Genomic DNA, 21,384 nt, shown 5'->3' with positions numbered 1-21,384 from the left:
AGTCCCTGTTTTGCCCAGATGTTGCAGGATGAAGTGCAATCCCATGTTGATTGCATCATCCACGGACCTGTTTGCTCGGTAAGCAAACTGGAGGGGGTCCAGTAAGGGTCCAGTGATGTCCTTCAGATAAGCCAGAACCAGTTTTTCCAAACGACTTCATGACGACAAACGTTAGAGCCACAGGTCTGTAGTCGTTAAGTTCTGCTATCTTGGGTTTCTTTGGGATGGGGATGATGGTGGAGCGTTTGAAGCAGGAAGGCACTTCACACAACTCCAGGGATCTGTTGAAGATCTGTGAAAAGATGGGGGCCAGCTGGTCAGCACAGGTTTTCAGACAGGCTGGTGTAACACCATCTGGGCCTGGTGCTTTTCTTCTTTTGTTCTTCTTGAAGACCTGGCGCACATCATCTTCACAGATTTGAAGAGCAGGAGGTGTGGAGGGTGGGATTGCAGGATGTGTTAATGGTTGTGTAGGGAGATGGTCAGAATGGGTGTTGGGGGTTTCAAATCTGCAATAAAACTCATTCAGGTTGTTAGCAAGTCGTTGATTAGCCTCAGTACAAGGGGATGGTGTTTCGTATTTCGTGATGGTTCTTAGACCTCTCCACACTGAAGTTGAGTTGTTGGAAGTAAACTGGTCTTCCAACTTTTTAGCGTAGGTCTTTTTAGCCGCTCTGATCTCTTTGTTCAGTGTGTTCCTGGCCTGATTGTACAAGACCCTGTCCCCATTTCTGTAGGCATCCTCTTTGGCCTGACGAAGATGTCTGAGTTTTGCTGTAAACCATGGCTTATTATTGTTGAATGTTAAATAAGTCCTGGTAGGAATGCAAACATCCTCACAGAAACTAATATAGGATGTTACGGTCTCTGTTAGTTCGTCCAGATCGGTGGTAGCAGCTTCAAAAACACTCCAATCAGTGAGGTCAAAACAAGATTGTAAATCCTGCTCTGTTTCGCTGGTCCATCTCTTCACAGTCCTTACTACAGGTTTAGCAGGTTTAAGTTTGTGCTTGTAGGATGGTATAAGATGAATCAGACAGTGATCAGAACGTCCCAAAGCTGCTCGTGTAACAGAGTGATATGCGTCCTTTATTGTGGTGTAACAGTGATCCAATATATTACTGTCTCTGGTGGGACATGTAACATGCTGTCTGTATTTTGGCAGTTCACGGGAGAGATTGGCTTTGTTAAAGTCCCCAAGAATGATTAAAACAGAGTCCGGGTGTTGTTGTTCTGTGTCTGTGATCTGATCAGCAAGTTTCTGTAAAGCTGAGCTCACATGCGCTTGAGGATGGATGTAAACACTGACCAGAATGAACGAGTGAAACTCCCGCGGCGAATAGAACGGCTTACAGTTGACAAACTGCATTTCTAGATCAGGACAGCACATCTTCTTTAACACAGTTACATCTCTACACCACCGCTCATTGATGTAAAAGCATGTCCCGCCGCCGCGCGATTTCCCAGTTGATTCTGATTCGCGATCTGCTCTGAACAGCTGAAAGCCCGGCAGATGGAGCGCGCTGTCCGGTATGGCGTCATTCAGCAAGGTTTCCATGAAACACAGAGCAGCAGATTGTGAGAAATCCTTATTTGTCCGAGAGAGCAGGAGTTCGTCCGTTTTGTTGGGTAGAGAGCGGAGATTTGCCAGATGGATGCTAGGCAACGGCGTTCGAAATCCGCGCTTCCTGAGTCTGACGAGCGCTCCCCCGTCTGCGCGTCCTGAAGCGCTTGATCAGCGCCGCCGCTCCTCCGATAACAACGTTCAGTAAAATGTCTGAATAATTTAAATCCGGTAAAAGATCTTGTGGTGTGTTCTGCCGAATGTTCAGCAGTTCATCCCTGGGGAAACTGATCGTGTTTGTTAAACAAAAAACAGGAAAAACGAACAAAAACAGCACAAACACTGGAGAGCCATGCCCTGAAGCAGCCATGTGCGGCGCCATCGAGTACTATATATATATATAGTATATAGTATATATATATATATATATATATATATATATATTAGGGGTGTAACGATACGCGTATTCGTATTGAACCGTTCGGTACGACGCTTTCGGTTCGGTACGCGGTACGCATTATGTATACCGAACGGTTCGTTGGAGTAATTAATTATATTTGAACAAAAAAAAAAAAAGAGAGAGAAAGAAATATAATGATATGCGTTCAACAAGGTAGCCCAATAACCCAAACAACGTAACAGGCAACGCCCCTGACACTCCCGAAGAAGAAAAAAACACCATCTTATATGTTTATGTTAGGCTACTCAGCAGGCGCTCGCTCACTCAGTACGCGCTGAAGGCTCGTTGCAAAATAGCCAATGCGTTTAACAGACTAGAAATGAGAAGATCCTCCAATAACCAACAGGTCTGGTGTTTGGGTGCACTTTGGATTCCCTTTAAGCTATAATGGTGATGGCAAGAGAGTGGTGGATAAAAAAACAACGGTATGTCGCATCTGCAACATGACAGGGTACACCAGCGGGAATACAAAAAAAAAAAAAAAAAAAAAAAACAGCGGGAATATCTGGGATATATGCGTCAGTACTATCTGGGAAAAGACGAAAAAAAGGAGAAACATGCACGCAGCAAACTATCCCTGCAGAATTTAGACACTATAGCTTACAGGGAATCCAACCCAAACACCAGACCTGTTGGTTATTTTAGGATCTTATATTTCTGGTCTGTTAAATGCATTAGACATTTTGCAACGAGCCTTCAGCGCGTGCTGAGTGAGCGAGCGCCTTAGGGGCCGTTCACATATCGCTCCTAAAAACGCGTGGAAAACGCTAAGCACGTCTTTCTCCTCCTTTCCAAAGCGCTCGGGCAGAAGCGCTCATGAGGCGTCTGTCTTTGCTAAGCAACAATGACGTGCTCTCTCCATGAGACGCGGAAATTTCAGCGAAGGATAAATGGATTTGCAGCTCTAAAAATCGCTTGCAGTAGCTCTGCTACTGAATTTATTTCAAAATTGCAATCCATATACAACTATGATCAGCTGTTCCTTCATCTTGGCTGAGCTCTCAACGTTGTTACGGGAAAGGATGAAGCTGATTGGTTGGTTCTTGTCACATGACCCGCGGTGCGCTTGCGGCATTCTGAAAAGTTGAGATGTTTTTACATTTTGCTGTATCTAAAACGTATCGAACCGAACCGAACCGAACCGTGACATCAGTGTATCGTATCGAACCGAACCGTGAATTTTGTGAACCGTTACACCCCTAATATATATATATATATTAATGTTGTCAAAAGACCCGGTCCTTCGGTACCAAGTCGGTACTAAAAAAATAGACGCATACAGCGCTATGATTTCCGCGAAGCAGAAAACGTGGATGAAATCTCAAATCCAGTCATGAAAATGAAATGTAGATTTTAATATGGACAGTCAAAAGATTTGTCAAAGTTAGCATAAATTAATGTAATCAAATCTCCATATGGACCAGTATCCGTAAATGTTAAGCCGCAAAAGTTGGTTGAAATCTGAATCCTGCATGTTCTGCGCGTCTCTGTGTGAATGAATGAATGGTTTGTTTACTACATAGACTGAAGCGCGTGATGCTTGCAGTAATTTCAGCATCTGCCATCTCAATGAGGACATAAATACATAAACTCCATCACCAGAACTGTTCTGAGTCACTTCACAAGCATTGTACTGTTTAATTTGAGTAAAACCTGTGTAAATGTAAAGGTATTCACAGCAACCTGTCAAAACAACCGTCTACATTGCGAGTCTAGGCACAATACGGAGTCCATTGTATTCCTACCCCTACGAAACCTACTCTGATATGGAGACAAAAGAGGTTTACTTTCTAGGAAATATGTTATTCATTCTGTGACCATTTGGTCCATTATTTTACATAAATTCCTATTGTTACTCCTTTTGCCCTTTAAATAAGTGAATCAACGCATTTCTTGTGCTCTAATGCCCAGGTGAATAATGAATAATGCTGTAATGATAAGGCTAGGGGTACCACAGGAACAGGAAAACTGTTAAAACGCATATGCCTATTACACTTAAATGCATTCTGTTCCAGTCTTCAATTCATGTTGTGTCTAACAACATCAGTAAGCTGTGCCTTATTGTCCATGGTAATGACCCAAACATTTTGAGAGTTAGTAAATGATGACAGTATTTTTTTTTGCTAAACTATACATTTACAAACTTATTAATACATAGAGATGTGAATGTATGTGGTATAGAGTTTGCTGTTCATTGAGAATTGCAGTGTTTGAGCAATAGATTAATCAATTATTTTCATGTATTCCACGTTACTTTGCCAAATTCTATTTAATAAGATGAAAAACATTAATAAAGACACTTAATGTACAGATTTTTTTTTTTTTTTTACAGGCTAAATCTGAGGGGAAACTTTTTGAGAGACTGAATCATTTCCACCTTAACTGGAAAATCGACACACTTGTGTCTACGATCATCCTGAAGTCCTGGCCAAGAGACAGCAAAGGAACCTATCTGCAGGATGAAGAAGTTGTTCTCAAACATCTGCTGGGCTGGACAGCAGCTAAGAATGTCTTTCAGCTTCATGGTATTATATTGATTCCCTCTGCATAGTGCATAGTGTATACATAATGTTTAAGTATATGTACATTTTTTGCTCTGTAGGTGAAAAACTGATCAGTCAGCTTTCTGAAGAAGCTAAAAAGAAATTTGAGATGGCAATCTCATCATTCACAAACATTTTAAATCAACTTGTATCAGGGAAAATAAAAATAAAGCTACTCAACCACATCCTGCAAAACGAGAGCGCTTTCTTTGACCTGCTTAATTTAGGTAAAATACTTTACATATAGGATTTCTCCCTTTTACATACTGTAATTTGAGGAGTCATGACCTTAATATTTTTTCCAGATTGTTTTTGTGATAATGAACAATACGGGGACATCAATGCCATGAACAGGCTTCTTGTCTGTAGACAAAAGGAGGTGAATGCTATTTATCATGAGAAATCACTGGTGGATGCTCTCATTATAATGTGCCGCAATCTACAGAAACATGCAAGGGGTATAAGTTTTCTTTTGAACACCTGACAATAAAAGATTGCTTTTACAGAGAGATTTTAATATTACGTTTTAATAATTCATTTCTATTTTACAGTTAATTTTGAAGGGTTGGAAGACAAACGGCGTAATGACATTGATGAGATGGACCTGGACAAGTTTGTGGATGTTCATGTGTTAAATCAGATTCCCTCTGAAATAAGAGTAGTCAGTTACTTTGAGCTTGAAGATGATGTTCGATCTATGGCAGAGGTCCTATACAAATTCAAAGACAGCTGCATCTTCCGAAAGTGTTGGGTCAATGAGGCAAACAAGTTTTCTAAAGATAATGGAGCAGTTCCTTCAGATGGTGATTTGGTTATCTCCCCCAAAGTGCTTCACAGTCACATATTTACACCATGCTACAATGCCTATAGAAACATATACACAGCGTTTAAAGATGGCAGCATCACTTTTGAAAATATTGATGTGACATTCAGAGCCTACAAGGGAAAATATGATGATCTTGCAGCAGAAGTTGCAATCATATGCGGACTGGACAGCAGTGAGGACCGAGGTTGGGTCCAGACAAGAATCCATCAGATTAAGGAGTACCATGAGCTTCATCTGGCAGTAGAGTCAGCTAAGGTGGTCAAGAAGGTCAAACAAACACTCGGCTTACAGGGAGACTTTCAAGTCCTGGAGAAGTTACTTAATACTGTAAGTCATCATATTTTGCCATCATACGTACAGTTTTTTTTTTTGATAAATAAGGAATATGATAAACCCATAAGGCTGGCTTTCTTTCAGAGACGCAAGGAGCATCTTGACAGTATTGATGATGAGTTGGTGCAGGCAAAAATGGTGCTTGTGGATATAACAGAACCCCGTAGACTGTGCCTTCAGGAGCTCGGTCTCAGAAATAATTTTGTTATGTGGGTAAAAGACGTTCTTAGAGGTAAATAAATGTGTGTTTGAACTGGTTATTGAATTAGATTTCTTAATTTTTATGCTCTTTTGTAAGCAAATGTTATTCCTCTTTATCACTTCAGACATCAATGAGTTGAAAGTCTTTGTGGATTTGGCTTCCATCTCTGCCGGAGAGAATGATATGGAAGTGGATCGTGTGGCCTGTTTCCATGATGCAGTTCTTGGCTACTCCTCAATGCTCTATGATTTAAAGCCAGATGCTGACTTCCAGCTTTTTAAGGAGACAATTAAGAAACTGTGGAAGGCACTTGGCAATGACCCCAACCTCCCAAAGAAACTGGTGAGAGCATCTGCTAGCTTTAAAAACCAGAAAAAGAAAGCAGGATTTGTCACAGTCTTGTTCATCAGCGTTTTCTCTGATTTCAGCATGACTCTGCAAGACACTTAGAATGGTTAAAGACTGTCAAGGACAGTCATGGGTCAGTGGAAACCTCATCTCTGTCTCTGGCATCATCTATCAACATCCACGGCGTCTATGTTATTAGTGCACAAAATCAAAAGGTTTGTCATTGTTTCAATACCTTCACTGAAAAAAATAAGTTTGTGTTTACATAATATATGAGTTTCTGGGGCCTATTTTAACGATCTAAATGCAAAGTAAGCAGCGCACGGCACAGGTGCACTCAGGGCATGTACAAATCCACTTTTGCTATTTTAACGACGGATAAACGGTTGGCGCGCCTGGGCGCATGGTCTAAATGGGTTGTCCCTATTCTCTTGATGAGTAATGGGTGTTTTTTGGGCGTAACGTGCAACAAACCAATCAGAGTCTCATCCAGTTGCGCTCGTTCCATGACGGATTTGCTATTTACACGGCAGAATTTGTCAAGCGCAAAGACAGAACACGTCTCCGAGATGAAACGGAGCTGCTCGTGTACGAGCAAATAGCCTAATTCTGATACATGCAATGATTATCCATTATGACATGTAGGCACATATATATATATATATATATATATATATATATATATATATATATATATATATATATATATATATTTAATTAGCCTAGAGAAAATTATTGTGCATTGCAATCCTTTAATTTTTAATATTTGCCATGTTGGTGTGCTGCTGTGCGTCCCTGTGTTTAATAAGAAGTGTGTATGCGCGTTGTGGACCCGCCTATTCTAACACGCTCTTTAAATAACAAAGAAAAAACATTGCGCCAGACTTTAGACCAGGTTTGAGCTGGTCTATAGCGCAGTCTATTTTCAGCTCCTTAAAATAGCAAAGCACCAACAATGCACCTGAACACACCTCTCTTTTAGACCAGCACGCCCATGCGTGCACAAATGAGTGCAAATGCATTTGCTAATTAAACGATGTGGCGCTGGACTGAAACTAGCAAACACACTTGTGCTGAGCCTTTCAACGCATTGCGCCGGGTGTAATATAGGGCCCTCTGTGTAAAAGCATTTTTCCTATTTTTAAGGGCATTGTTCCCCCAAGCTTATAAAATGTGTCAAAATTTTAAATTTTATATAAATAATAAATATAATTTCTAAAAGTATATTTATAATGCATAGTTAATAAAGGCTAAGTTGATTATAGCATAGAATACTATAATATATATTGTCTGCCTTATTCTGTGAAAAGAATCCATATCAAATTACAGAAGTCAGATATTTCACTCAACTGAACACAGCAAACATGCCCCATGTGAGCCCCCTGCGGGCAGCCCACTGTGGGCTCTGAGGGCATGTGTAGTCCTCACACTATGGGGCCCAGGTGGGGTACATTATCCAAAAACTGTACTCAAATGAAAGTACAAGTACTTCTAGAAATATTTATAGAAAAATTACTCAAGTTACTTGAGTAAGAGTAACATTTATTTAAATGATTTTATTATTATCTTCTCAACAAAGAGAAGAGACACACATTATAGGAATTTTAAATGAAGCCCCAATATCATTGCATGTCATTTACTTTGTATTATAACATATATTGCTACATTTGGATTGTTAATATAAAAAAGTAAACCTGCAGAGTTTTACGGTCGAATGCATCTCAAGGGAACCACTGACACAAAGGCGCAAGAGTCAAATTCTTAATGAGCTCACGTTCCTGACTGTTACTGAACATCTGAACAAAAAATAACGAATTGAATGCACATGGACAGATCTACTTATAAAAACATATCAGATAATTAATAACAAATTACTGCATGACATGCTGAAATACATGCTATTTTATTAGAAGAATTATTAAATGTAAAATTTAAACTTTTGTAATTGTGACAGATATTAAGCATACAAATAGTTTAGGATATAATTTTAACATATATTTAACAGGCTACCAATTTTAATTCTCTGATGTAAACCATCTTTTCTTTATTTTATGATAATATAGCATTTGAGTCAATTATATAAAGAATACATAATACAATACTATATGAGTATAATGTGCATTTTTAGTTTTCTCTCCTCTGTTGAATAGTATATTTGATGCATATAAAACTTTGGAAATAATCCTTGAATATTGCTTTTTTCAGTTTTGCTTGGAAGATATTCTGAAGTTACATATTATAGAAGAGCATGATGAGGGCCACGAGACACGCATTTATTCTTTTGAAGACCTCAGGGACCTTCAGAATAAATTGATGCTAATGTCGGGCAAAGGAGATCAGGGTCAGCGTGAAGTCAAACGATTTGCAGAGGTGACTTTACAACTTGTAGCTTTTTTATGTGTTCCTGTGGATTAGCAGTGCAAAAGGTTGTGGGTTCAATTCCCAGGGAACACACATACTGGTAAAAATATGTATAGCCTGAATGCATTGTAAGTTACTTTGGATAAAAGCCTCTGCTAAATGCATAAATGTAAATATTTTATTCTGCTGTGTTTCACCATGGTTGTTGTATTTATCCCTGAACTTCTTTCCTGTTTCCAGGTCTTTGCCAGTGTACAGAGGTTTTCCTGTGCATTTATTGATTTGTTTGTTGCTGGAAATCCGTTATTCAGACACTGGAAGGCAAAGGTCAACTGTAATAATAAAGAAGCATGCATCATTATGGACCTCGATTTAGGAAGTGATGTTAGTGTCATGATGGAAGGTGATGTCACAGAACAGTTGCCAGAAGTCTGTCGGAAAATGGAGAGCTGTTTATGCTTCTGGAAGGGATTTATGGCCAAGCAGAGATCTGAGCATTATTACTTGAACTATTTCACTTCAGAACAGGTGGTCTACCTGTGCAGCCAGCTCACCAAGAAAAATGTGACTGAAATGAATGATCAAGTTCTTATGATGCTCTCCTTCATCAAACCTAATTGCTCCTTTTTGGATGTGACACAAGCTTGGCACAGGCTTCAGTATGATGTTATTATGAAGGAACTTAAGCAAAATGATGACTTAGAATTTCAAACATTTGCAGAAGTTCCCAGCATGACTGAATGTGATTTAAGTACTGAGGAGCCCTGTCCATTGATTGACAACTTGCCAAGTCTGTTGAGAAAAGCTGATGGGCCAGAAAAACTATGTGTGATTTGGAATGCTTACATGCGAGACATGAACAACTTCCTGCCAGACTTCCTTGATGTCAGAAGCCTTGGATATCTTCTTGAAATACTAGCCAATAGTCCTAGTGAAAATGAGAGTGATTCCAAACAGGATGAGAAAACAAGTAATATTCAGAGAGAACTCCCTAATGGAATGGCTACTGGAAGACCAAATCTGATCATCTGCCCTTCTGAAGAAATTCTAATAACATGCATTTCAATTTACATGAGCAGCAAAAATGAGCCTCTACCAACCTATGATGAAGTACTCCTCTGTAGTGCTTCCACTCCATATGAAGAAGTGGAGCTTTTCCTCAGGCGTTGTCTCTCTGCTGGCTACAAGGGAAAGAAGATATACACAATGCTGTATGTGGACCAACTTGCCTATGAAGTCAGCTATAAAGTAGAGCAGTTTTTTCAGCAGCAAAAAGCACAGAGCAGAGATGATTACAGACTGGTGTTGGTCTGCAGCTCAAACAGAGAACATGCATACCTTCCCTCTGCTTTTAGTCAATTTAGATTGCACTTGGTTCCCCAGGAACTTTTAGTCAGTATTCAACAATATCTTGTTAGGCATTTTACAGTCCCAGCTTACATGTCCAGTGCTGCTGCTGTGTTCAAAAACAGACAATTTGTGGGAGTTGTAATCTCTGAAAGGTCAGGAGTAGGTGAGTATAAATCTCTAGTTGACCAAATAAAATAAAATAAATAAATAAAAAATGTTATCCCCTTCAGGAACTCGAACTGCATCCGCAAACTCTATGGGAACACCCTTCAGCATGACCAGCTCTGAATAATATGTGAAATCAGTCTCATGAATGGGTGTGACATCATAGGCAGGTGAAATAGTGACCAGGAAGCTATAAAAGCATGTGGGGTGGATCCAGGGGGCAGGGTTTCATATTGTTTTGAAGCTCCCCTGGGCGCCGCCATTGACTAGCGGACCCCCACCTGCTGTTAGCATTCCCATTGACTTCCATTAATTTTGGCGTCACTTTGACAGCGAATAACTTTACATCTGAGGCATTTAAAGACTCCATTTGTCCGTTAATTATTTCTAAAGAAACACGAAAATGTATAAAAGGCTCCATTACCTTGTATCTTACGTTATGGTCCCATAGAAGCAGTTTTTGTAAAAATAGGCTAACCATTGCGTCATAACCTGCGACTCTCTGTCGCACAGTAGAGAAATTAACGTATGGACAGGAGCTGAAGCTCACAGACAATCTTTTACTGTCTATGAGGCTATCGGGGGGGGGGGGGGTAATTAATCAGAATACTTACCAAAATCTGCTCCTGTTCACGCTCGCCTTCTCTGGAAGATTCGGTGGGTGATTCAGATTTCTCTTGGCACAGCGATTAGAAGACTTACAGGTTGCTCACGTGACATCTACGTGATCAAGCTCAGTTTGAGTCTGCACAGTACACCGGACCCCCAGGAAGTGCTTGCTTCTAATTGACTTCATTTGTCTCCGTTGAATCCAGTGGGGTCGCTGTGTCCATTTCTTTTACTGTCTATGGGTGGAATGAGCATCAGCTTTTTGTCATTCAGCAAAGCTCTGTGTGTGTGTCAGTCGCTATTTGTTTTGTGAGTCTTATTTTGTGTTGTTTGTCCACTGATAAGCTCCAATATATCAAACCTCAGTCAAGAGAGGTTTTGGGCTAAAGCAGGCAGCGTTCAGGCTGTGTGTTTTCCCTGCCCGTGATAATATATTGGGGTAGGGACACATGAAGGGTGTTGTCTGCTTGATAGAGAAGCTCCCAGAATCAGCTCTCGAGGGAGTTTACAGCCCACAATACGACCATTTGTTACTGTTTTGTTTCACTCTCAGAAGGCTCTCTTTGAGGAGGGAGCCTTCACTAGCGTTTCTTTCGGTGCCGGTCCCGCCTTTTGCAGAGGCGGAGCGGTGGCTGTGCTTGTGGGTTTCGCTTTCGCGCTCCGCCTGTCTTTCTCCGAGGAGATTGACACGGAGGCCGTCGATGAGCTCACAGTTGCACAAACATCAGTTACATAATCATCAGTTACATAAACATCAGCTGCACAAGCATCAGTTACACAAGCAATATTATGACCTAATATTTAGGGTGACCATATGAGCCATTTTCCCAGGACGCTTCCTTGCCAGAATTTCTATATTGCCTAAAACAACCAAAGTAGTTTGACCAATAACATGCAGGTGTTACATAATCAACCAATTGTGGCATGTGAGAAGGTAAGATCTACAGAGAACAATCAAAGCAATGCAAATACATGTTATGTGTTTGTTTGTTCATTCAACTTGAAGCGTCACTGCACACCGATCATTGTATGACACCAAAGTACCAAGAGAGTGATTTGAATGCATAAGGAGATGTCTGCTCTGCTCTCTAAAGCTCTTATAAATGTCATACATTGATCAATCTGCACAGCACAAACAACCAAAATCTGGATATTTTAGGCAATATAAAAATCCTGGCAAGGACGCGTACTGGTAAAATGGCTCATATGGACACCCTACTAATATTATAATGAGCAGTATTAATGAGGAGATTATATTTAATAATCCCACAATATAATTTAATATTCACTTGCGAGTGCAGTTAAACAGTTTATTAGGAACAATCAAAGCTGACTTTTAAAGCTGATTTTTTTGCATCATTACCAGTCACACAATCCTTCTGATTATTATCATTATTATTATTATCTCTTTTTTATATAATGTGGAAAAGAGCTGAGAATATTTGTTCATGTTTTTTTGGGGGGTGGGATAAATTGAAAGAACACCATTGTTTGTCACATTTGTTACAGTTACATTTATTTGTTACATTTATATTATTTGCATCAAGCTTTTGAATGGTAGTGTATATTTTTTTTGAATCTTCATAATGTTTCACTTAATACAGTTATGCATTTAGTCAGGAGACTTACTCATGTTTATGGTTTCTGCTGAATAAAGCCTTCATTCTTTTTTTTCTGAGGAAATCCAAATATCAAATCCTGAGGTAATCCACATCACATCATTTTGGGGTGAATTATGTCTTATTCCTCTCATTGTGAAGGAAACAGTAAAATAACATTTTTTTGAAGAACAGCCTTGCTGCGTTCTCTTCTGTTGTTTGGGCGTATTCAAGCCGCAAGGTTCAGTGAAACATTCGAATCTGAATAGAGCATTCAGCGTGGGGGCGTAGTCACATTAGAAGATAATGAAGGGAGACGTGAAAAAACGGACATTGCTTTGTTTTCATATTGATTACTTTATCACAGAATATTTGTTTTTGGCAGCACTTGTTAGTTTAAAAGAAATATAAATGTCAGGCTTTTTATTGATATATCTTCCATGTCTCTTTGTTGAGTATTCACTGAGTTACAGTTCATTTTAATGACTCGTTTGTAAATTAAGATCACCTCAGACAAAGGCTGCAGACAGCACACCTTGTTTGTTATCTTTATATTATAAATGCACAAAGTATTCTTGTTATTATGTCTGTATACAAAAAAAAGTAAACCCTTTACAGATTCGATTGATGTATTGCTCTTATCTGTACGATCAAAACTGAAAGTGTAATTTAAGTTCTTTTCGGGCTTATCAGGAGAAAATGCCTCATAACGCTTATACGTGTTCATCGACTCCAGAGGGTTAAGAACATGGTGCGATGATTGGTTGATATTAGCTCAATCAGACTGGACGGCAGTTCTGCATTGAGATGTGTCGTTCTCACTCACACGAAAGACCTGGGATTAAGACTTAATGCCAAGAAAGGCGTGCTTTTTCCAGTACAGAGAACCATTTATCTGGGCATGGTGTGGGATCCGACCACGATGCAGGCACATATGTCTCCTGTTGGGATCGAGTCGATCCTCACTGCAGTCACGAGAGAAGGCCGGTCACTCACTGTCAAACAGTTCTAGACCGCTGGGTCTGATGGCAGCTGCATCCAACGTGATACCTCTTTGTTGTACATGAGACCCCTACAGTGGTGGCTCAAGACCAAGGGATTCTTCCTGAGGGGAAACCAGCTTTGCATGCTGAAGGTCACCCGGAAGTCCTACGTGCCTTAGACATGTGGATGAGATCTTGGTTCTTGTCTCAGGGCCCGGTGCCTGAGGCTCCTTGTCGCCGAGTAATGCTAGTGACGGATTGTGTCCCTCACCGGCTGGGGTGTGGTCATAAGTGGCCACCCTGCCCACGGTCTGTGGAGTGGCCGCTATCTGACATAGCATTTTAACTGGCTGAAGATGCTGGCCGTGCTTCGAGCACTACTTTACTTTCTCCCAGACCTAAGAGGTCACAATGTGTTGGTGCGCACCGACAACACAGCGGTGGTCTCTTATATCAACCACCAAGGGGTCTGTGCTCAAGCAGTTTGTACAAACTTGCATACCAGATCTTTGTGTGGTCCCAGGGCAAACTCCTTTTGCTGAGAGCAGTTCATATTCCTGGGCATCTGAATATGGGAGCAGACATCCTGTTGAGGCAGGGGCTGAGGCCCAGGTAATGGAAGCTTCACCCTGAGGTGGTGAAGCAGATATGGAGAATATTTAGTCAGCTGGATCTGTTTGCCACTCAGATGACATCGCACTGTCCCCTTTGGTTTTCTTTGACTCATCCGGCTCCACTGGGGCTTGATGCTATGGTGCAGACTTGGCCGAGGCTTCGTCTGTACTTTCCCCCGATTGCTCTACTCCCCGGAGTTCTGCTGAGAGTATGCCGGGACGGGGTCCATCTTCTATTAGTAGGCCCATTCTGGGCAGGCAGAGTACATATCTTGGATCTGATTTCTCTCCTCGACGGTGATTAATGGGAGATTACCATCAGGAGGGGTCTCCTCTCACAAGCGAAGGACACGATATTCCATCCCCGCCCAGAGCTATGGAAGTTATGTGAGTGGCCACTTAGGGGGCGCATCTCGTAGCTTCTGGTCTCTCAACCGAGGTTGCGTAGATTGCCATCCAGTCCAGAACTCCCTCCATGAGGAAACTGTATGCCTTGAGGGGGAAACCTTTCACCACCTGGTGCGAATACTGCCAGCTAGACCCAGTTATTTGCCCAGTTGGGAGAGTTCTGGAGCTCCTGTAGGCCCTTCTCGTTGCAGGGTTTACCCTCTCCAGCCTGAGGGTCTATGTGGCGGCTATTACAGCCTACCGCGCCCCTCTTGGTGGCCATTCAATGGGCAGACACCCTCTGGCTATGTGTTTCCTCTGCGGTGCACTGAGGCTAAGGCCTCCAGCCAGAAGAACCTTATCGTAGTGGTTGATCAGGATGCTATCCTAAAATCTTGAGTCCTCTGATCTTCTTCCCTCACCATTGGGAGTCAAGGCTCACTCGAACCGAAGTATGGCAGCCTCCAAGGCCTTCTTGTAAGGTGTGTCTAAACAGGACATCTGCAATGCAGCTGGATGGTCCACGCCCCTCACATTCATCAGATTTTATGGTTTAGATCTGCGAGCCACTCACGGCTCTTCTTTCTCTTGCCTTAACTCTGCTTCTTGTATACACACTAGGCAGGGACTTGCAAGTCTGGCGGCATGGGCATTCTCATTCCCATAACGTTTTTGGACGCAGCTCGAGTTCCTGAAGGGGGACCTCCCAGGTGACATATATAACCATGGTTCCCATAAGGGAATGAGATGCTGCTTCTCAAAGCCATACTTCCGGCATCACTGCCAGAGTTCGCTTCATTCCTAGAAGTTGATTCTCGTTCCACCTCACATGCTTTTATAGCTTCTTGGTCGGTACGTCACCTGCCTATGACGTCACGCCCATTCATGAAACTGATTTCACATATTATTCAGAGCTGGTCACGCTGACGTGCATTCCCATAGCATTTTTGGACGCGGCTTCTCGTTCCCTTCGGGGAACAATGGTTACATATGTAACCAGGGACGTTTTCTGTGTGTGTATGAATATAAATATTTTTGCACTGCATTGTGTCAGATTAGTTACTTTCTGTGGTGTGTTCTAGGGAAGTCACTTCACATTAAAAGAATGCATGAGAAATTGGAGAGGATCACAGATAAGCCTTCACAGCTGAAGTGCATCAGGTTAACTGATCCAAGAGTTGATGAAAATGTCATCCTCAAGTTCTTGCTTAACAGCCTCAAGGAAAATGAACTTTTAGTCTATCATTTTGACATCACCACCATGGTAGCTACCTGTTTTTACTTTTTTTATCAGTTTGATCTTTTTTTATCAATTTGATGAACAAATGGAAATAAATTTTTTTGCTGTTTTTCATTACTGTTTTCTATACTTATAGGTCAAAACTGGACTTCATGAATTTCTATTCAGACTGTTGATTCTTGGATACCTCATGGACTCGGAAGGAAATATGTGGAAAAGCAGTAATAAGCACTTATATTTAATTGAGATTCTAAGACCAGATGGCAGAACATCACAGAATGACAGAAAAGCTGTAAGTAAATATATATTATTTAATAAAATCATATTCGATTTTTCTTATTACCAGAAAAAAAAAATATTATGAATTTATTTACCTTTTTGTGGTAGGGTGCGGAAGTTCCATCTGCTTTCATGGATGTGTTTCCAAGTGTTTACTGCAGTCCACCTAAAGAGGTCCTTGAGCTAGAAATGAGAATCCAGGAAGATCCGTCATTAGTAAAGGGTGATGATCCCCTTATGGATGACCAAGAGTTCCAAAGTGAGGCCTATCAGCGGCCTTATCAGTACCTGCAACGTTTCTACAATGGTATTAATTTGGATGCCTTCAGGTACCAAAGAGTTGAAGGCACTCATGTTGAATGCCTTCAGATGTTGTTTGTGTACTGCGGCATTGCAGACCCATCTTGGGCAGAGTTGCGGAATTTTGCTTGGTTCCTAAACTTACAACTTAGGGATTGTGAAAACTCAGTTTTTTGTGATGTTTCACATATAGGGGACATTTTGTTGGGATTTAAAAATGTTGTTGTTGATTTCATGATTCTCATGGCAAAGGATTTTGCCACTCCCTCACTTAGCATCTCTGACCAGAGTCCAGGGAGATTGCAAAATTACATTTCTTCTGCCAATGAAGAGGATCTTGCTCCCTTTAGGATAAGAAAACGATGGGAATCACAACCACATCCATATATTTTCTTCAATGATGACCATGTGTCTATGACATTCATTGGCTTTCATCTTCAGCCAAACGCACAGAAAAAGATTGATGCTATTGATCCATCAACAAACAGAGTGATCAAGCAGAACATCATGACTAGAGAGCTCTATGAGGGCCTTAAACTACAGGGAGTTTCTTTTAATATTGATTTTGACCAGCTTCCAAGACCTGAGAAAATTGATAAACTTTCCAGGGTATTTGGAATTCAGTCTCCTACTGACCTAGATGAAACATATGAGCTCACCACAGACAACATGTTGAAAATGCTGGCAATTCATATGCGCTTCCGCTGCGGGATTCCTGTAATAATCATGGGTGAGACAGGATGTGGGAAGACCAGGCTAATCAAATTCCTTTGCGAGATGCACAGAGGTGCAGTTGCCTCTGACAACATGAAACTAGTAAAGGTTCATGGAGGGACAAGTTCAGACATGATTTACACCAAAGTGAGAGAAGCAGAGGGCATGGCTTTAAGAAACAAGAAGGATCATGGCTTTGACTCTGTGTTGTTTTATGATGAAGCAAACACAACAGAGGCCATTGGCAGCATTAAGGAAATCCTCTGTGACAACACTGCTAAAGGACAGGATTTGATAATTGACACTGGCTTGCAAATCATTGCCGCTTGCAACCCATACAGGAAACACACAGATGTCATGATCAAGAGATTGGAGTCAGCTGGTTTGGGATACAGAGTTCATGCTGAGGAAACAGATGAAAAACTTGGATCCATTCCACTTCGCCAACTTGTGTACAGAGTGCATGCTTTGCCACCTAGCATGATTCCACTAGTTTGGGACTTTGGACAACTCAGTGACCAGACTGAGAAAATATACATCAAGCAAATAGTCGAAAGAGTAGTTCAAACAAATTCTGTTGATTCAAACTATATTACAACCATCACAGATGTTCTGTCAGCCTCACAGATGTATATGCGAACTAGACAGGACGAATGTAGTTTTGTGAGTCTGAGGGATGTCGAGCGTTGCATGAAAGTTTTTAGCTGGTTCTACATAAACAACTCAATGTTGCTCTCAGAGCTCTACCAGTTTGAGAGTGGAAAAAGTAATGACCAACATCAAAGAGATACTGTAATAAGAAACCCAATTCTATGGTCATTGATTATGGCTGTTGGTGTGTGTTACCATGCCTGCTTGGAAGATAAGGAGAAATACAGAGAAAATATTTGCACATACCTTCCAGAATCCTATAGCCAAATGAATGTGATGCAGGAGATTTCAGTTATTCAGGATCTTTTCCTGAGTGGAGTTCCATTGGGTGAAACTATTGCCCGAAACAATGCCTTGAAAGAAAATGTCTTCATGATGGTTATTTGCATTGAACTTCGAATACCTCTCTTTTTGGTTGGAAAACCTGGAAGCTCTAAGTCTTTGTCAAAAACTCTTGTTGCAGATGGCATGCAAGGACAAGCAGCTCATTCGGATTTGTTTAAAAACTTAAAGCAAATTCATCTGGTTTCCTTCCAGTGCAGTCCTCATTCTACACCATATGGGATCATCAATACATTCAAGCAATGTGCCCGTTTTCAGGAAGGAAAGAATCTAAAGGAATATGTCTCAGTGGTAGTGCTAGATGAGATAGGGTTGGCTGAAGATTCCCAGAAAATGCCCCTGAAAACTTTACATCCTTTGTTGGAAGAAGGATGCATAGATGACCAGCCAGTACCCCACGAGAAGGTTGGATTCATCGGTATCTCAAACTGGGCTTTGGATCCAGCCAAGATGAATAGGGGGATATTTGTTTCTCGTGGTGATCCTGATAAAAAGGAATTGATTGAGACTGCTGAAGGAATATGTTCCTCAGATCTCATGATCCTTGAGAGGGTGAGAGATTACTTTGAGCCTTTTGCCCAGGCTTACCTGAAGATCTGTAACGAACAAGGCAGAGGTTTCTTTGGTTTGCGAGACTATTACAGCTTGATAAAAATGATGTTTGCTGTAGCCAAAGCTACTGATCAGAAGCCTAGTACAGACCAGATTGTGAAAGCTGTGCTAAGGAACTTCAGTGGGAAGGATAATGTGGATGCTGTCACAGTTTTTACCAATGAACTAAATATCAATCCCAAACTTGAGAATATTAGAATCATTGAGCTTGTAAGAGAGAACATCACAGCCATTGATCAAGATGAGGAGTGCAGATACCTGCTGGTTCTGACCAAAAACTATGCAGCCCTTCGAATTCTACAGCAAACGTTTTTTTCAGATCAGTGCCAACCAGAGATCATCTTTGGTTCAAGCTTTCCAAAAGACCAGGAGTATACTCAGATATGCCGCAACATTAACCGTGTCAAGATTTGTATGGAAACTGGTCAAACCATTGTGCTTCTGAACTTGCAGAACTTGTACGAAAGTTTGTATGATGCTCTCAACCAATATTATGTTTGGCTTGGAGGTCAGAAATATGTGGATTTGGGGCTTGGAACCCACAGAATAAAATGCAGAGTACACAAAGATTTCAGGCTCATTGTCATTGAAGAGAAGGATGTTGTGTACAAGCAGTTTCCCATTCCACTGATCAACAGGTTGGAGAAACATTATCTTGACATCAATACCATACTAAAGAGTGAGCAAAAGGACCTAGTTCAGAAGCTTGAGCAGTGGGTTGAAAGCTTCATTGCAGCTAAAAGCAATCACTCAATTGTTCCCCAAGCATGCTGCTACCGTCCTGCTGATGCTTTCATTGGCTACCACTCAGACACCTGTGCCTCTGTTGTCCTGCAAGTCACAGAGCAACTCAAAGGGCAGATTTCAGATTCATTGAAGATGATTTTAGATGAGGCTAAATTAATCCTTTTGAACTGTGCTACACCAGATGCAGTGATTAGGCTAGACTGCACTTCCTTTTCCAATGTAGAAACTGAGCACTTGTCAAGGGCGTACTTTGAAGACCAGAAGCATAGCTCACTTGCTGACTTCATCCTTTCTCAAATACAGCAAGCAGGTCCTAGCCATGCCTTCTTCACAGAGGTAAACATATTGTATTTCAAATATTTTGAGTATTTAACATTTGTATTTCTGCAAGTTTAGTGAACAAAGTTGTTTCTTGTTTTTTTTTTTTAATCCTGTAGGTAACTACATTCTCAAGACTTCTGACCGCAACAGAAACTAAACAACTACAGAACATAGTTCAAAACATTGAGCTACTCTCACTACAGCAGTTTGACACAGAAAATTCATTCCTAAAGAAGATCAGGTATTGTGCTCAAAACAACACATCATATCACAACTACAAAAACATAGCTATTATTAATTCTATCAAATTTTCTGTGTGCAGGAATTATTTTGAAAACAACACTGGAGACAAGACACTTATCATTCAAACCAATTTTGATGAAAGCTCCCAAAGCCTAAATTTAATTGCATCTGCAAAGTGAGTTAAATGTGTTTAGTGTCCCAGTTTACTTGTTCATTTGTTTACTTGTTGAATCCTATCAAATCAGCATTATTTTACATATTTCCAGGTATTCTTCTCTCAATGAAATCAACAAATTCAGGAAAGTGTCCAATGGAAAGATTTTTGTGTATTTCATCACTAAGCTACCCAGAATGGATGGTGGAACTTCCTATGTTGGATTTCATGGTGGTAAGACAACTGATTATTTGCATTACTGACCAACATAATGCTTGTTTTAGACAAAATCTCAAAAAGAGTCCTTTATTAAGGCCTTTGGAAGTCAGTCCACATTGATGACCTGAGAACATCGAAAGACATTATCTCTGATATAAAAGCCTTGCAGTGTCTGACCATCAGCCAGTTGTTTGAACATAAAGCTGAGAAACCAGATGAGCCTGAAGGTGACAATGGTTTATTTTCTGAATATTTCTTTAAAGGGGTGATCAGAAATCTCAAGTAATTTTGATTGCTTACAGCTATGGAGGTTGAAGACATGCATACAGAAGAAGAGAAGATGGAACTAGAAGATAGTACTGTGGGTCATTACCTCAACAAAAGCAATATATTTTCAGTGTTTTTTGATACTATTGTTACCCAGTGGAGTTTAGTAAGCTTCAAAGTGTAGTTCTGTTTCTTGTGCTCTATAGGGCTGGGAGAATGTTTTAGACACCAATATGCTGGTTCGTAGCTGTGTTCAGAGTGCAGTTGGCATGCTAAGAGATCAGACAGAGACAGGCACCCGCAGCGCCAAGAGAATAGAGATTCTTCTTATGCTCTTGGATGACAATGAAACTCTACAAGGTAAGACTTAGTTATCACTCTTTATTTGAGACTTTGTTTAATAGCCTTGATTAGCCAACTTATATTTGGTCACTGAAATTTACATTTTTATGTTACCAGATGATTTTATCACAGCTTTAAAGAAGCGCCTTCATTCTCTACTGATGGCTCACGATGAAAACACAATCTCTGCCAAGAGCTGGGTCTTCAAGGAGGCACTAAATATTGATGCATTGCAAGAGGGGGGGACTTTTAGGTAAGTGAATGAGAGTAGGTGTAAAGTGCAATAAAGGTCTTGAATTGTATATCTTTATGAAACTTAAAAAAACTCTACTTTCAGTATTTGTTCATTTCTGTATTTTAGACATGCCCTTTGGAGACGAATTCAAGCAGTAGTAACTCCGTTTTTGGCACAAATTGTTTCAATTATTGACCGCGACTGCAATCTAGACCTCTTGTTGGATAGAAACTCTGATGAATCCTTGAGGAAATTGTGGCTGGACATTTTTGGAGATGTCAAGTTACTGAATGTTCCTTACACAAGACTGGACAGCAAGTGTGTAATTATTTGATTTTAAGATAACTAACTAATACTCCTAACTACACAAGCTTG

The 21,384-nt window shown here is 40.7% G+C and overlaps 1 protein-coding gene across 1 annotated transcript in view; it reads left to right on the top strand.

Moving 5' to 3' along the window:
* The window catches only part of LOC113071043 (E3 ubiquitin-protein ligase rnf213-alpha-like), a 123,221-nt gene that overhangs the window by 35,785 nt on the left and 66,052 nt on the right, over window positions 1–21,384 (top strand). Inside the window, exons 17-36 of the mRNA XM_026244408.1 lie at window positions 4,357–4,549; window positions 4,627–4,794; window positions 4,873–5,025; window positions 5,119–5,720; window positions 5,811–5,958; window positions 6,053–6,270; window positions 6,357–6,491; window positions 8,482–8,646; window positions 8,878–10,150; window positions 15,426–15,607; window positions 15,720–15,875; window positions 15,971–19,564; window positions 19,666–19,790; window positions 19,872–19,967; window positions 20,059–20,180; window positions 20,261–20,392; window positions 20,468–20,526; window positions 20,639–20,792; window positions 20,892–21,027; window positions 21,136–21,327. Coding sequence (XP_026100193.1) covers window positions 4,357–4,549; window positions 4,627–4,794; window positions 4,873–5,025; window positions 5,119–5,720; window positions 5,811–5,958; window positions 6,053–6,270; window positions 6,357–6,491; window positions 8,482–8,646; window positions 8,878–10,150; window positions 15,426–15,607; window positions 15,720–15,875; window positions 15,971–19,564; window positions 19,666–19,790; window positions 19,872–19,967; window positions 20,059–20,180; window positions 20,261–20,392; window positions 20,468–20,526; window positions 20,639–20,792; window positions 20,892–21,027; window positions 21,136–21,327 — 8,003 coding nt within the window. The remainder of the gene's footprint in view (window positions 1–4,356; window positions 4,550–4,626; window positions 4,795–4,872; window positions 5,026–5,118; window positions 5,721–5,810; window positions 5,959–6,052; window positions 6,271–6,356; window positions 6,492–8,481; window positions 8,647–8,877; window positions 10,151–15,425; window positions 15,608–15,719; window positions 15,876–15,970; window positions 19,565–19,665; window positions 19,791–19,871; window positions 19,968–20,058; window positions 20,181–20,260; window positions 20,393–20,467; window positions 20,527–20,638; window positions 20,793–20,891; window positions 21,028–21,135; window positions 21,328–21,384) is intronic.

Source organism: Carassius auratus, unplaced genomic scaffold (assembly GCF_003368295.1).
Source record: "Carassius auratus strain Wakin unplaced genomic scaffold, ASM336829v1 scaf_tig00005797, whole genome shotgun sequence".
In the NCBI taxonomy this organism is placed as follows: Eukaryota; Metazoa; Chordata; class Actinopteri; order Cypriniformes; family Cyprinidae; genus Carassius; species Carassius auratus.
This window is presented reverse-complemented; position numbering and strand designations above follow the sequence as displayed.